This window comes from Chionomys nivalis, chromosome 1 (assembly GCF_950005125.1).
Source record: "Chionomys nivalis chromosome 1, mChiNiv1.1, whole genome shotgun sequence".
NCBI lineage: Eukaryota > Metazoa > Chordata > Mammalia > Rodentia > Cricetidae > Chionomys > Chionomys nivalis.
In genome coordinates, this window is record NC_080086.1 from 181235065 (window position 1) to 181252173 (window position 17109).

At 39.9% G+C, this 17109-nt stretch overlaps 1 protein-coding gene across 1 annotated transcript in view; it reads right to left on the reverse strand.

Moving 5' to 3' along the window:
* Kcnd2 (potassium voltage-gated channel subfamily D member 2) overlaps positions 1-17109 on the reverse strand; it is a 500479-nt gene that overhangs the window by 4147 nt on the left and 479223 nt on the right. Inside the window, exons 2-4 of the mRNA XM_057780086.1 lie at positions 14955-15117; positions 4615-4710; positions 3803-3895 (exon numbers count right to left, since the gene is read on the reverse strand). Of these exons, the coding sequence (XP_057636069.1) occupies positions 3803-3895; positions 4615-4710; positions 14955-15117 (352 nt within the window). The remainder of the gene's footprint in view (positions 1-3802; positions 3896-4614; positions 4711-14954; positions 15118-17109) is intronic.

A 17109-nucleotide genomic window follows, 5' to 3' on the forward strand; every position in this document is an offset into this window, starting at 1 on the left:
CAACATTTATTTTTTTCAAATATCATTTGTTAAATTAAGCATAAAATCAGGTTATCATAAACTAAAAAACCTCTTAAATAAATACAAATAATATTCATAAAGAATTTATAAACTCCTAGTGACTTTATTATGCAGACTATACTTATAAAAAAAGACAACTGAAACAGAATGTCTTAAGTTACATTGCCTGTCACATATTAGCAAATACCTTCATGTGTTACAGAAACATTTTAATTAGACAGTGAGAAACCTAAGGCAGCCCTGTTCCTTCTGATGCTAGCCTAAGATTCTCAAAGTGCAGACAGCTACTATTTATTAGTAAAAATGTAACATATGTGTGATGTGGGAAAATTGTATTTTGTCAATCATGTTATAAATAAACACTGATTGGCCAGGCAGGAAATAAAGGTGGAAAAACCAGACAGGAAGTAAAAATGATGTAATGAGAACAAGACCTGGTTTACAGAGGGAATTCCAGGACAAAGATACACAGAGAACCTGTCTCAAAAAGCCTAAAAGTAAAAATAAAAGAAATAGAGATTAAAATAAAGCCACGTAAAAAAAAATACAGAGAATCTTGATACTGTATGCTATTATGCTCTCTTTAAATTGTTTAAATGCTGAGGAAGGAGAAACAGCTGCTAAAAGATATTTGCTTATAAATGTTGCAAAATTATCCAAGATAGGTATTTTGAAAATACCTTGGCTTCACAGTTGAAGTCAAAAGGTATGTTACTTTGGAGAAGAGATTTTGCTTTTGTTTCCACAGAAAATGAGAGGCTGTGGATTTATTTGGTGTTAACAAAAATCCAGTTTGATCAAGCAAGACCACCTGAGAAGTCTCCAGCCGAAATAGATGGCCCAGATGTCTGAGTTCTTCATCCAGAACAGGTTCAAGACTGCTGCCTGAGATGATCAAGACTCACAGGATACTTCAGTCAGGACTTGATCATAACTCTAAATTTTCTTTAGGTCCCCATAAGATTATCAGCATCCCCAACCAGCTGGAAGTAGCCTGCAATACTACACCCACATTCCCAAAATATGGACTATGGATATTTTCCTTTTTTTTTTTTTTTTAAAGAGGGGGAAGTGGTACGGGAAAATTGTCTGTATTCTGTCAATCATGTTATAAATAAACACTGATTGGCCAGGCAGGAAATAAAGGTGAAAAAACCAGACAGGAAGTAAAAATGATGTAATAAGAACAAGAAAATTCTGGGAAGGAGGAAGTTGATTCCTCCCACTCCTGCCCAGACCACCGAAGCAGCAGGATGTGAGCTGCCCCACTGAAAAAAGGTACTGAGCCACATGGCTGAAATAGATAAAAAAAAAAAATGGGTTAATCAAGATGTGAGAGTTAGCCAGTGAGAGGCTAGAGCTAATGGGCCAATCAGCTTATAATTTATGGAGACCTATGTGTGATTTTCTCTGGGACTAAACAGCTGGTGGTACTGGGCGGGACAGAAAACCCCAACAACAAGCAGGCTTGGTCTCATGTTACATGTGTGTGATCTCACAAGAGATTATTTCTAAGCTTTGGTGGTCTTTCCTTATTCCTATTCACCACCCTTTCTATTTTCCTCATTCCACACTCAGGACAAACGGTGAGGTGCATCATCTCCCATACCATGCTTTACAGACCACACACAAATTTTAATTTAAAAATAGGGAAGAATTACCTCCTGCAACGCCTACATACGAATTTTGCCTCAGAAATGTTAGAGCAAACATTCTTTAGCTTGAATTACTGGGGAATGACTTCAATTACTATTTTATCTCTCTGTGTGTAGAAATAGCCTTATAATGAAAGGCTTTGCACATTTTAGATTTCACTTAACCATCCCTCATCCTAAAATGTTAGTAAAACAATTGAAGCAAGTCATAGTCTAATGGGGAATAGATTGTTTTAGTTATTCATTTTGTCATTTCTTTGCTGAGAGTAGCATTTGGAAGTACATAGAATTCAACATTCCACTGTTCAGAGTTCAGAGAACAATGATTTGGTGACAGAATTTCATGTTGCTTTTTGTTGCACAAAGGATTTATGATCTGTGTTTTTCTCTTCCGGTGCATACGCAGCAGACATGATAACAGTTATAGCACACAGCAGTTGAACTTATCTCGTCTGGAGTGGAATCCAAGAAGCTGGTTGGCTTCTTGTTGCTCTCTATTTTTCTGGGTAGCTCAAACTAGACTGTATTTCTTGGCGTTGAAGATATTTTATTTTTTCTTTAGAAATATCTTTCAGTGATAAAATAGTGGCAAAGACAAAAGAGTGACACATAAATCTATTTTTAATCTATCACCCAACTTTCAAAGTGTTCTCCGATTACATTAGAAGTACATGTATGTCTTTATTTAAAATTATTCATGTAACTTCCCTAATTAAATCTCTCAATTTTCCACTTCTCATGAGATGATCATCACCTATCTATCTCGGCAGTGCAGGGCTGGGCCACCGTCTTTCCTGCACCTCCTGGTGACCTTCGGACTCTTTCACTGCCTCCTCTCCCATTTGTCTGCTCTCTTTTTGCACTTCGATATCCCTCTGCAAGGGCGAACCTAAGTCTCTCATGGCTGAGTCATCTCTCCACCTCGTACACTGTCTTCTGCTATCACCATGTCTTTGACTAACTCCAAATTCATCTGCGTCTCTCAACCTCCCAAAGAACAGAGAGGCGCCCAGGAAGGTTTTTTTGACTCTGCCTACTCTTTTGTTTTTGTTTTTGTTTTTTTTTTTTTTTTGGTTTTTCGAGACAGTGTTTCTTTGTGGTTTTGGAGCCTGTCCTGGAACTAGCTCTTGTAGATCAGGCTGGTCTCGAACTCACAGAGATCCGCCTGCCTCTGCCTCCCAAGTGCTGGGATTAAAGGCGTGCGCCACCACCGCTCAGCTGACTCTGCCTACTCTTGACTCCTCATCGCTTCACACTGTGCCCCTTTTGATGGTTAAACTGCTCACTGTCCTTCCCCAGCACATCCATATTTCCTGCTTTGTCTTATCAGTGGGGGCTAGATGGTGGTGGAGTTCACAGTGCTTTCATAATATCTTTGATCTGGTTCACTATTGGATACAGAATAGGCAAGTGATATAAATTCGCTGAATGTCTAACTGGATAAACAAACTGATGAGAGACATGTTAGAATATAAACTATTTATACTGTATCACTGGTGAGTGAGCTCTCCTGATTCATAAATGATAAATACTTCATTCTGTTCCATGGTCACAGACTGTGATGCACATGGACACCTTTGCTGTGGGAGAATTCCCACTGATAGTAAGCAAGCCAGGAGACAGAGACTTCTCTGTATCTAGGGATATTCTGAGATTATCATTTTATTGTATTAAAGATATAATTTTTAAATACCTATCTCTATTCATTATACCTGAGAATAAAAGAAATATGTGCTTTCTCATCCTTTCTCTCCTTGTCATTTTTGTGACAGCTTTGATAGCTTCTTTATTTAGATATAAGGACACTTGAAATTTTATTAATTTTCCTGTTTAAATAGTTCTACAAACATATATGGTATTGGAAGATATTTTTCGCTTTTATTCATCTGGTATCTTGGATTGGACTTAATGCAGCCAGCCACTTAAGGCCAAGCATCTATAATAACTATAACAATTTCCAAGTTGAATTGTAACTAAGTAATTTCAATTACTGCGGAATTGTCTGCACCCTTGCTTTTAGCATACTTTCGGGTGATGCAGAGAATCTCTGCTTGGAGACATCATGTTTGCACAGATGAGCAACATTGCAGTCAGGGTACAAGGCCTCAGCTCGGCTGTCTCCTTACCGTGGTTTTCTCCAGGCAGTGAAGCAGGTGGTGGTGCTGGGTCTCGAAACTGGATCCGGATTTGCTAACGAAGGCTGGTTCGTCCTCTGAAGACTGCAACACAGGGAAGACACGGAACTGCCTTTTAATTTGGAAGTGAGGAGAATCTGGGCTCCCCATGGGTGCAGAGAGTTCCGGCCTGCTTTCTGAGTCTGACTGGCAACACTTTACTCATTAAAAATAGACAAGTGCATAATTAAGTCTGGGTAATCAGCAGGTTCATTTCCATTTTGTCTTTTAAGACTGCACCTTCTCGAAGCAAAAATGGAACTCCGTATTAGAGTATTATTGAGTTTATCAGGAGTTTGCCAGGTTCTGCTGTGACCATATGGCCTTTGTAATACTTGTTGAATGCTGTTCTCTCTTCAGTGGACGTAGAGAAAGATATCATGTCTCACCCCAGACTCCTATCAAAGTGTACTTTTAAATACATACATATTATATATATATATATATGAAATAAAATTAAGAACTTGAATGAATGAGAAGTTTTTACATCATCCATTTCCCAGTGGACAGGATGTCAGTGGACAGTACGGAGCTGGGATTTCTTAGTGAAAACAGAAATCATGACCACTGGAAGTATGTCCTAGGACAGGTTCTAAGCTCTTATAGGCAACTACAGTGTACAGTGGAGAGTTATAAAAATGTCATTCTGTGTTTCACGAGTCATTGTCATAATCACCCACAATAAATCATATGGTTAAGTGGAGCTGAATCACGACCATGCTGATGAGCCCATGGTTACCGCGAAGTGAAGGGTTTGACTGTACCTGCAGCTGGTTGCTGAGTAGCCCATTCCGCTTGCTCTGCATGTAAGCATTTGCGCTTCCGCTTTTGGCTGCCCGGATCCTGGCCAGTCTTGCTTTCTACAGGAGAAGAAAATCAAAGATCCTGTGAACACTGATGAATTCTGTTTATAAGTCAGAGAATGAACTCTTTTAAAAGAAGTTATTATTTATGGTGGTGTGTGTGTGTGTGTGTGTGATATTTATGTGGTGTGCACGTCACAGCTCTGACAGAGATCTCATGCTGGTTTCTGAGTTTTAGACTCAGGTCTTGGGATGCCAAGCTTTTACTCACTGAGCCCTGGTGGTGGCCTGCAGGAAACGCATCCTGTGTTATCCTCTGAACAACAGACATATTTTCAAAGCAAACCCGCTTCCCAGCTGAAAGTATTGGAAGCCATCCTCGCAGTTTTGAGTGTGTTCTTATTAACTGTCTTGGAGCTGGCTTATGCAGTTCAGAATTAGGATTCATCTTTCTAGTAAGATCAAATTATTTTGTTATTCTTTCAATTTTTTTTCAGGAGCAAAATAACAGTATCACTTGACTTATACTTACTTCAGTCTGCGTAATGTGATGAAGTGGAAACCACAGGCCCAGCAAAGCCGCTGTCAACTCTTGTTCATGTCACTTGTTTCTTATTTAAAATTTAGTGACTTGTTCCAGGAATGAGCTGAGACTTCCCCTCCCTCCTTCTCTACCATGTTCTTGTTTCCCTCTCTACTTCCTCCCTCCTTTCTTTGTTGTTTCTCTTTCTTTCTCTCCTATCCTTCCTTCCTATTTCTCCTTTTCTTCCCTCCTTCTCTCCCTTTCTTTCTTCTCTTTCTCTCTTTACCCCTCTACTTTGCTCCCTATCTTTCTCTAAATTCATTATTCTCCAGTACCTGTAGACACTAATTAATTATTTCATTTACAGCTATGCTATGAAATTGATCAATGGAGAACCCAGGCTGAGTCATAACACGTGATCTTAAAATCCTTGAACTTGGGTAATTTGATGTCCGCACAGGTTTGTTCATTGATATATTCACTTGATTTCTATTTTACTCGTGAATCTGTTGAGATAAAGTATGCGATGAGTCTAACCAAATGGATTTTAAAAAACTACTAAACTTTCAAAGCATTTCCTATAGACTGCTCTCGTGTTTGGAGAATTTCGTATGATTATCCAGTTGGTCACAGTTCCAGTGAGCTTGCCAGTGCAGCATTATCTACCACGACAACTGGTGGGCGAGCTTTCCAATCTCTGCTACATGGCTACCTTCTGACTATCATGGAGGAAGCCTGATTTCCCACCATGGACAGCACATTCTGGGGACCACTCCTTATGACTAAAGGGTAACAAGCTTATGCAACAAAACAAGGGGGGTAACTTGGTCAAGAAGTTTCTTGCAAACTTACTCTAAGAAGTCCACTCTTCCTTTTATGAACAATTCATAATCACACTACCTCTGGGTCTCAAGGTCTAGAATGCTGTTTAGTGTAAAAATTCAAAAACTGTTTACATTCTAAAAGTAGAACAAAGATGTATGCCAGGAAAAAAATTGCTAATATCACAAAGACACACACAAGGCAAGTAGTCTGACTCTTGGCCATTCTCCTGTTACCCTCTGTAACCAGATTCTGGTGTATGTCTGTCTTGTCAGAAGCTAAGTACATGCATGTACATATCTTAACACAGCTGGGAGGACATGAAATTAAGTAGTTTATTTAATTTCTACACTGGGGAACTTCATCTATGAACATACACACAGATTAAATTTCATGGCTGTATGTTATGCCACTGTTCCAATGAAGTATGCTTTCTTCAGTCAACTATTGACTAAATATTGGTTTTTAGGTACTGAGAATTGAAGCCAGGGTTTTATGCATGCGGGGCAAGTGTTCTACTGCTGATTTATATCCCTGGTCTTTTCTGCTGGTTTTTAAATTTTAATTTGACAGGGATTATACAGGGGGTGGTGTGAAGAAGAGATTGGAGGGAGGGCACATGGGAGGAGTTGGAGGGAAATAATGCATTATTATGTTGAATGCCCTGGAATTGAAATTATAGGTGGTTTTGAACCACTTGATTGGAATGGTAGGAGCTGATCTCTAGTCCTCGGGAAAAGGTGCAAGCACTCTTAACTGCGGGTTCATCTTTTTCAGTCACTGTGTTTTATTTAATACTTTGAAAAAAGGGATTTTTTAAGTGGGAGAGGCTAGCACTAATCTGATCTCGCTTCATGTCCCTGAGAAGCTGGGATCACAGGCACGTTTTAGCACAATTAACTTCCATTTGTTGTTGTTTTGAGACAGGCACTTATGAAACTCAGGTTGGCCTTGAATATATTAAATAGCTGATGCTGGCTGTTGGAAGGCCTTGCTGGATGGCCAGAGGTTTCAGGCTTCATGGCCTGGCAACTTTTTTCCAAAGCTTTACAACATGGAGACTGATGTGGGATGCCCTTCTGTATGCTGTGAATATGTTTTATTACCATTACTTAATAAAGAAGCCGATTTGACCAATAGCCAGGTAAAATAGAACCTGGTGAGAAATCCAAGCAAAGATAAAGGGAAAAGGAAGGCAGAGACTTAGAGATGCCAGCAGCTGCCAGAGAAGCAAGATGTGAGGCAAGAAGCCACAAGACTCGTGGTGAAATATAGACTAATAGAAATGGGTAAATTCAAGTTGTAAGAGCTAATTAATAATAAGTCTGAACTAATAGGCCAAATAGTTTGTAATTAATATAAACCTCTGAGTGTTTATTTGGGAACTCTTTGGCAGGAGAAAGAAATTCCAGTTACACAGTTACAGGAGACTTCCTCCCTCCCCTGCAGAAACTTCCTGATCTCTTTCTGCTATTATCTGGATAGTGGCCCTGGACCTTGAGAGCTGACATTATCTAAATGCTGTCTCTAAGCCAGCAGCCTGGTTTATCTTTAGCTTGACCCTTGACACAGATTCCTGCTAGAGGACTTGTGCTATGAGCTCTGCTGTAGAACCCTATGGCCACAAAAGAAGCCTTGGGATAGGAGAGTACCACTTAATACAAATTAGGTTTTTGTCCCCAGGCTCCCCAATCCGTATATATTCCTTATTCTCTGGAATAAAGTTGAGCTGATTGACTAAGTCTGTCTCCAGGCTGGCTGTCTCTGTTGCACTCACAGCCCTCCAAACCCTATTCCCTATTTCTGCTCACTCCACGCTCATGGAAAAGTGCAGTCAATGACCTGGAGGAAGAAACAGAGCCACAGCTGGCCTCAGGATGGTCACTGAATTCCTAAACCTCCTTCCTCCACTTCTCAAGTTCTGCGATCATAGGCATGCTTGTCAATCAAAAATTTAAAGTGGCCTTTGCCATAGCAAGCAAGGTTGCCTCCTTTGAGCATTGTGGTGACAAACTTCAGATGGCAGACATGATTTTGTATGGGAGGGGACACACACACACACACACACAGAGACAGAGACAGAGAGACAGACAGAGACAGACAGAAAGTGTGAGAGAAACAGAGACACACACAGACAGAGAGAAACACACACATACACATACACAGAGATACACACACATACACAGAGAGAGAAACAGAGACAGACAGACAGACAGACAGACAGACAGACACACACACACAGAGAGAGAGAGAGAGAGAGAGAGAGAGAGAGAGAGAGAGAGAGAGTTTTGGCAGGTTTTATGGACTTCTCATTTCATCTGCTTCTTTGAGAGGGGTGTTGAGCTGTCTCAAACACCATTTATCACCATGGCTTAGGGTCTTCTCTTTCTTCCTTCACCCTTGTGCTTTGTGTGTGCCGATTCCATTTTAAAATAATGTACTGAATCAAGATCGTTTTTGAACGTAATGGGAACAATTCACAAATTTCACTTTTGTTGTCAGTATAATGCTTAGATCACTGAGAATATTTCGTCAGTACTGGGGAATTAAGTTGGAAGGTAGGAAGAAAACCTTTGCCTTCAAAAGCTGTGAGTCAGGGCTAGGTTTTCAGACCAAATTCCACAAAATAATAGCACTGACAATCATGCAGGGAAATGGCTTAGAATTGTCCCAATCAATGGCAAAGAAGCTGTTTACCTATTGATTTCTAGAAAGTGCATATGGTGATTTCAATCCCTTCAGCTGCTCAAACATTCATTCCTTATTTGATCCACCACCTCTTCTGTTCTGCTTCACACCCTCCCTTCTCCATCTCCTGCATTTCTTTTCTTCTTCCCTCTCCTTCTCTCCCCCTCCATTTCCTCCATCCCTACTGTCTTGTATATTGCATTTCCTATATCACAGTCACCTCTCTCACCTATTCTCTAAGTATTAGGCAGCAATATTGAGTAATGCTGACTTTTTTCTTTGAAACATGTACCAAAAACAAAACTGCTGTCCATCACAAAAGAATCACATAATAAGAAGTTTATAAATGCTAGTTGTAGCAGGAGCGGTTGCTTGTTGGTTCCTGGCCGCCCAGCTAGCTTAGACCCAAAATAATCACATAGAAACTGTATTAATTAAATCACTGCTTGGCCCATTAGCTTTAGCTTTTTATTGGCTAACTCTTATATTAATTTAACCCATTTCTATTTATCTGTATATCGCCACATGACTGTGGCTTACAGGGTAAAGTTCCCATTGTCTATCTTTGGCAGCACCATGGCTTCTCTCTGACTCTGCCCTTCTTTCTCCCAGCATTCAGCCTAGCTTTCCCTACCTGGTTCTGTTTTCCCTGCTGTAGGCTCAAAGAAGTTTTTTATTAATTAACCAATAAAAGCAACTCATAGACAGAAGGACCTCCCACATCACCTAGTAGCAACCACTAATACATAAAGAGTCTTAACCTTCTGTACAAAAGTGAGAAGGGAGAGCTGGTGAGATGACCAATCCTGTTAGTACCCAGGCTACAAACCAGGGTTATTTGTTGGCCCACCCCAATATCCACTCCATCTGTGGTCAGGTAGAGTATGTGAAGAGACTGGTCCTGCAGATCCAAAGCTGCAGGGTTTCCTTGTAGGCAACAGGAGGATAAACAGGAGGAGCTCCAGTGAGGGCGCAGCATCAATAGGGTAGCAGAAACTAGAAGCCTGGAACCAGATCAATGACTCTTTGCAATGGACAGTTGCAAGTAAAGATATATAAACAAAAGGGTTTGTTGCATGACTCACAGCTTCCAGGACAAGATTCCCTCCCCCTTTTTTTCTTTTCTTTTTTTTTCTCTCTTAAAACATTCTTTAGGGGGCTGCAAGGGCAGAAGGCAGATACACAAGGATGGGAAATGAATGGGACAGAGATGTATGATGTGGAAGACAGAAAAATTAAATGAAAAGAGAGTTAAAATTTTTTGTTTTAAAGACAGAACATCTATTTGTGTTAAGCCATGTACTGTATTAGTAAAAGAACCACCTGTTCATTTGTCTTAATTTCATCCACAACTTTTCTTTCAGTTTGCTGTACTACTGTGAGTTAATTGGCTTAATGCATCCCGTGGAGTATCATACCAAATACCTGTTGAATCCTAGCCTTTACCATCTGTGATTATAGCTTTGGTTCCAGCAGGTAATTGCAAGAGATTGCTTTACAAAGTTGCTTCAGGAACTCGCTTTTCATGTGGCCTACACAGTATGACAGTCATAGCAATACTGGCTGTGTAATGAGAGGTTAAGAGAGAGCAGTCCCTTCAATCCCCTACTTGTGCCCTGGAGAAAATAGCAGCTTCTTGCAGTAGCAAAGTACCAGCAGTCAGAATGCAAATTAGGATGAGGTTTTAGTAAATGTGTTGAACCATGGTGTTACTGAATCACAAAATATTTTCAGTACTTTGGGAAAATAGAGGTATCCCTGGCAGTCTAGTGATTGAAAGAATGTCTCTCTTCTTACTAACCTGAGACAATTCATCACTCCTAAAATATTGGCCCCCCACATTCCCTGCCTAAACCAGGTGGTCCAGATATCACACCAGAGTTTGTTTCTCCCATTCATGGCTCAAATGTTCCACGTGGATGTAGCACACCAAGCTTTGTCCTCTCTGAAGGTCTGAAGGAGTTTATTGGATTATTTCCATCTGCTAAGGAAAATAGCTGCCCCAGAAATGAATCAAGCCAAAGCCATGCAAGATGTGAGTGGAAGACAACATCTTAGACCGTGTGCTATTCCCAGTTCTAAAGTGTGAGTAATCCCAGAGAGGGAGCCTTGGCAGGCACAGTGCTGGGGTTTGGTTCAGTGGAATGAATGAGTGAAATGAAGAGTGAGCAAGAGGACTCACAGCTAGGAGAGGCACACAGGAGACTATGTGAGAGGGCTTCAGAGGCAAGGTCATTCATATATATTATATATGTTAATATTTTAATATATATGGATATTCAAATTATATATATTTGAATAATGCTAAAGTTTTCTGGTCTTGGAATTAAACCAACAGGTGTGTGATCACATGAAAGACCTCTGTAAAACTTAAATAATGATGCAACCTTTGCAAGAGATGATGAATACAATTACACATTAAAATCATCCGTGGCATAGTAGAAACCCTGAATGGAGACAGTTGTTTTGGTATTATCAGATTATCATTATTGTGTGGTAAATTCATGTTAGCTTTGAGTAGGCATACGACTATGTAGTCTCATTCATATTTCAAAACAGGATATTTTTCAATATTTTCTTCAAAATATTACCCTTATGATCTAGTATTCTACCAGTTAAGATTTACTTCTGGCAAACAGACTCTATTTAAATATTCTGATTTTTGAATGACTGGATGAAAAATAAATCTAACAAGGTGCAATTGCCAGTAGTTGGAATAAAGGAGAGTACCACAGTTGGTGCCTGTCTTCACTCCCAGGTTGGTATTGAGTAAAGACTATCAAGGGTTGAATGTCTTGATGAAGAATGGAGTAAATGATGCATTTGTTTTGAAGGTGGGAGTGTGCAGGAAACAGGACTCGGTATGCGGAAGGGCCTAGAAGGGAAATCCCCTGACAGTACTTGCAGTAAATCTCTCCCACATATGCAATGTATGTTTCCTTCCTTGTTTAAGGTTGGAGCTAGCCACAGATCCAAACATAGAAAACAACAATTTCATAATACTATTTTAATTGGTCCATTTGAGTGTTGCTGTTATTGAATTGTTCCTGAGTAGACTGCTTGCTTGACTGAATTATTGGTTATTTTTCTGCACCTGTGGTATCTGCTCACTGACGATCCAGACACAGATTAATATAAATCATCTTAATCTAATGGAAATATAGTCTGTTTTGTTTCCAGTCTCTCAAGATAGAAAGTAGGAAACAGTCCTTGGTAACTTATTTTATTTAATATACACGTTCGTCCTGAGATTATGATTAGTTTACGGGATGCAGGCTTTTTACTGGGCATACTATATTAGGTTATTATATCTGGCTTTATTAAGTCTATTTCTCTGGTAGTCACACGCAGAATTCATTACACTATGGCAGAAGTTTAAAATATGAACAATAGTTTGAAAATGCCGAAAACACATTCATGAAGTACACTTGTCAATTATTGTGCTTTATAATATCATATCTATTTAGCTTTGCTCTTCAAATTTATTAATGTTTAAATACTTGCAAGCATTTTCCTTGCTTTGTAACCGGTCCCATCATAGAGTTTCAACATGCTTGTCAATGCTTTATAACATGAGTAAAGTATAACCTCTCACAAGGTAGCCCTTGAGTGAATGGCCGTGAGCTTGTGTAGGTACAGGCAGGGCACATTCGGTGAAGATTGCATTTATAGCATCTATCAGAGAAGGCTTTCTTTGAACTTGTTTAACCTTAGAACTGCTTGCTTTAAGGAAATCCTAATATTAAAGAGATATTCTCATTCATTGTTGTTATACATGATATTCTTTGAAGAATAAAAACAACCCACAGCTATTTGTGCTTCTGATTGTTTGAAAGTAGTTTGTATACTAACAAAAGGCCTAGAATGGAGACAGGTAAATGGTCGGAGTTAAGCTCTTAGGAGGATGATTGCTTTTTCAGACAGTGTCTGTGAGTGCCCCGGAGAGGGGTTTTGCTGTGTGCCTAGAGCCACTTGAAAGTCCCTTGTAGAGGTGCCTGGAACCAGTCCTCAGAGCTCTGCTCCAGATGTGTCTTGTAAGGGATGGGAACGGCAGTGAGTGCCTGTTCATCTTGCTCTTCTCCTCCCTTCTTTCTCTTTCTTTACATTTCCAGTCTAGGAAATGTAATTAGAAATCCACATAAATGTTGTCTGAATTATTTATTGCTGCTCTGGATAATAATTTAAAGCTAGTAATTTGTTCACCAGTGGGGGAGGAATTTCCTAAAGTGAGCAGCTCTAATGTTGGCCAAACAGAAGGAAAAATGCTCTCTGACCTTGTACATGCATGAGGTCTCTGCAGAATGTGCCTGTCCCTATAAGGAATCGCTGAAATTATCCAAGGATTCCCTTTTGAGGGTTTAGGCTTTACTGGTGCTACACATTGCTGACCACCATGTTTAAACTCCATTAGGAGACCAGTCACAAAATCAGTAGTTCATTAAATTGCTGGTGATGTCTTGCAGGTGCACTGAATTATCTAGGTTGTGCACCAAATGAAATGTAGTTATGAATGGAGTTTGGGCATTTTAAAGTCGATGCTTTCTGGAAAGGGAAAAAATGCAGTGGCCATGCAGAGTACTGGAAATGTAGCATTGTAAGTACAGAGAAAGCCCAAGAAAGATTTCCAAAGTGATTTCTAAGCAGAAAGGACTCTATCAAGATGACTCTTTCGATGTAGAACGAGGAAGGCATATACACTAATACTCATCTAGTTTTTCTGAGAAACAAGCAATGTCAGTGTTAAGTGTTTTATTAAACTTAGATTTCCAAATCAGATTTTCGTGGTCTTACCAATCAGTCTCAAGATGGTTCCAAGAGAAGGGGACTACCAATGAGCACCACTACATCTCAGATGTTCTCAACTGATTCAGGAAGTAGAGAATAACTGATTTCTGCCCTTCCCCTTTCGCAGACTGGCTTCCACTGAATGTTTGGTCTTTAACTTTTTAGTTACATGATCTTATAATGGCTTGATTCCTGGAAACTTTAGAATTTCCACCCATTAAATGGGCAGAATGATGGCAACCAAATCCTGAAGTTTGATGAAGACTACGTAAACGATAATTTCCTGGCTCATTGGGAGTCACCAGTAAACATTGAATGTTGCTAATTTTAAGTTATTGTAAGTTAAGTATAAACTTACACAGATGTATATACTTCTGAGAATCGTCATAGTCTTCTTGTTTCCCCACTTTACACACAATCATATACTGGGATTATTTTTAGAGGGATTAAGTGCTATGAGTAAAGTTCAGAGGCACAGAAAACAACTAGAAAAAAACTATTAGGAAAACAACAGCAACAAACCAAAAAAACAACTCAGGTGCAAACGCTCAGGATTTTCCTAATTCCTGTCTCAAGTGAGCGAAAGAGCTGCGATACACATCTTGGTTCTCATTCACAGCCCTCTCTTATTTGGAACCTGTCTGATCTCTGCTGGATAAGGACTAAATGAATTAGATCTAGAAATCATATTTTAATAATAATTCTTAACCATATACATCTGAATAAACTGTTATTAGGTCTGTTTACCTACCTCCTGCCCCATCACAGCCATTCTATGCCCACTGTTAATCTAAAAGGGGCTGTGTGACCAACTTTGGCTAAAGCAGCAGAGGTGCCAAGGTCTGGGGCTACTTCACAAAAGCCCGTAGGAGGGGAGCTCACCAAGGCCAACTTGACTGGGACTGAAAATGCATGGGATAAAACCGGACTCTCTGAACATGGTGGACAATGAGGGCTGCTGAGAAGCCAAGGACAATGGCACTGGGTTTTGATCCTACTGCATGTACTGGCTTTGTGGGAGCCTAGCCTGTTTGGATGCTCACCTTCCTAGACCTGGATGGAGGGGGGAGGACCTTGGACTTCCCACAGGGCAGGGAACCCTGACTGCTCTTTGGACAACAGAGGGAGGGGGAGGGGAGTGGGGGGAGGGGGAGGGAAAAGGGAGGCGGGGAGGAGGCAGAAATTTTGAATAATAATAAAAAAAGAATGAATTCAAAAGAAAAAAAAGCCCGTAGGTGGCAGAGTGCGATTCATCATGCCCATGACCATAGCGGTGCAGTGCATAGGGAGTTTCCATTTCTAGACTGATAACGGACCAGTAGCATGGTCTTGATATATATCCACTCACACTAGTGAAAACACAATACCATGTTTTAAGCCTCTGAGGTGCTAGAAATTGTTTTTTATCATTAATCTATTACTGAATGAACAGCGAGGATTTTAAAGATCATCACAGCTTGCTTTCACGGAGTTCAACGCCTACCTTCTGCGCCCTTCGTTTGTCTGCTCGTTGGTTTTGGTGGTAGATCCGACTGAAGTTGGACACGATCACAGGCACAGGTAACGCAATGACTAACACTCCACTCAGAGAGCAGATGGAACCAAATATCTTCCCTGCTATGGTTTTCGGCACCATGTCGCCATACCTGGGTCAGAGGAAAAATAATTAATGTAAGTCACGGGTAACACTTCTGTCTGTTACAAAGAGTTCTCTTCTTTTTAGCTTTAGGTCAAATGATTCTTGGGAATCATCTTTATTTCTACTTCATGACTACAGTATGCAAGGTGTCAAACTAGTAAGTGAGAAATTATGAATATAGACTTGCAAAAATTCCCTTTCAACCTTGTAGAAATTGATGATAACATTTCACAACCCCTCAGACGAGAAAGTATTTAAAGCCTGATGATGTCATGATAGTTCTTCAATTTGCCTTATATATAATGTGGCATAGTTTTTTTCCCCCATTTATTAATAGTCAATATTTCTATGCTGGAGTTTATAGTCTGGATGACACACTTTTCCACTTAATTGTTCTCAGCACTGGATGGGCAATGAAATTTAAGCAGGAAAAGTAGGATAGTATATCACACGTCTTTCACTTGCTCCAATCATTGTGAAAACAAACCTTGAAAGATTCCCATTAACCTTCACTTGTGATGTCCGATAGTCATTTCTCATGATAACCTTACCAGTCCTGTGCTGGTGTGTGATAGCTGACTTGTTCTCTGAAACACTTTGTTCTTTGCTTCGGTACTTTTTAGCTTCTTACCTCACTGGGAGCTCCTTTCTCATCTTTTCTGGCTTCTTTCCCTTTATCTGATTTCTAAAGCTTTGCATAATTTATATCTCAGTTTTGAATCCTTTTGCCTTTTCAATCAACGCCATAGCTTAAGGTTGGTTTTCTGTAGAAGTGCCCTAATTTGCACTGACAGCCTCGGCGGATGGGTCTCCTGTACGTGAGACTCCTTCAGTGGTTTGGTCTGATTATTTCAAAACCTGGATGCCTAAAAGTCAACAAAACTTCAAACTAGACAAAACAGGGCTTGTCTGTTTCTAGCTTCCTCTGTCAATTCTCAAATCAGTTTTCACAGTTTGCCATCTATAGTTAGCAAAACTCTCCCGCCCTGACCCCTCCACATTCTTGAGCCAGTACTTACGGACCGAGCTACCCAGTCCCTATTAGAGTCACGCCTTATTTCTAGTTACTCTTTTCATCTCTGACTAAGACATTAGAAAAAAATGTAGGACGCTTTCCTCAGCTTCCACTTGGCCACTAACCAACAAGCAGTGCAGCTTGTCCACGCTTCCCACATTTACCCCAATACAACTCACGGACTAGAGCTCTGCTTTTAAAATGGAAATTGACCAGTTGATGCTTTATTTCAGCTTTCCAATGGTTTTGAAACAAAAGCAAATTGAAACTCATCCCCTTTGACTCCAGATTATGGTAATACCATGATGACTTAGTTCCTGGCTATTTTATACTAGTTTCTGCCACACTCCCTGTCCTGTGGGCACACTGGCCATTTGGCCTTCTGCTTTGTGTGTGGTGACACTTAAATGTCTTCATTCCAAAAGCTGTTTCCAATTCACGTTATTCACAGTTGCTATTCCCTTCTTTAATCATGTTCCATGACAACTTCTCATTTTGTTACTTTCACAGTCCATATGTGATATAATACTTATTTTTTTATTTTTGTTTGTGATAATGGGGATTGAACATTGTACATGCTAGTCGGGGGTTACATCACTGAGTTACATCTCTAGTCGGATATTTTCTCTTTACTTTTCATTCTTCATAAAAATAAAGTTGACAGAGTAGTGAGAGTTGTTTGACTTTATCTCTTTTAGCATGAAGCAGGCTCTTACTGTATATCAGTTAAATGCATTCATTGTTTTCTTCTTTAATAATAGAGGTTGTCTAAGGCTTAATTCTTGGGAAAGAATACTGCATTTCCAGGAATTTATTGGGAAATGATCACCCTTACTAACATGGTTCTTTTTTTTTTTTTTAAATATTTATTTATTTATTATGTATACAATATTTTGTCTGTGTGTATGCCTGAAGGCCAGAAGAGGGCGCCAGACCTCTTTACAGATGGTTGTGAGCCACCATGTGGTTGCTGGGAATTGAACT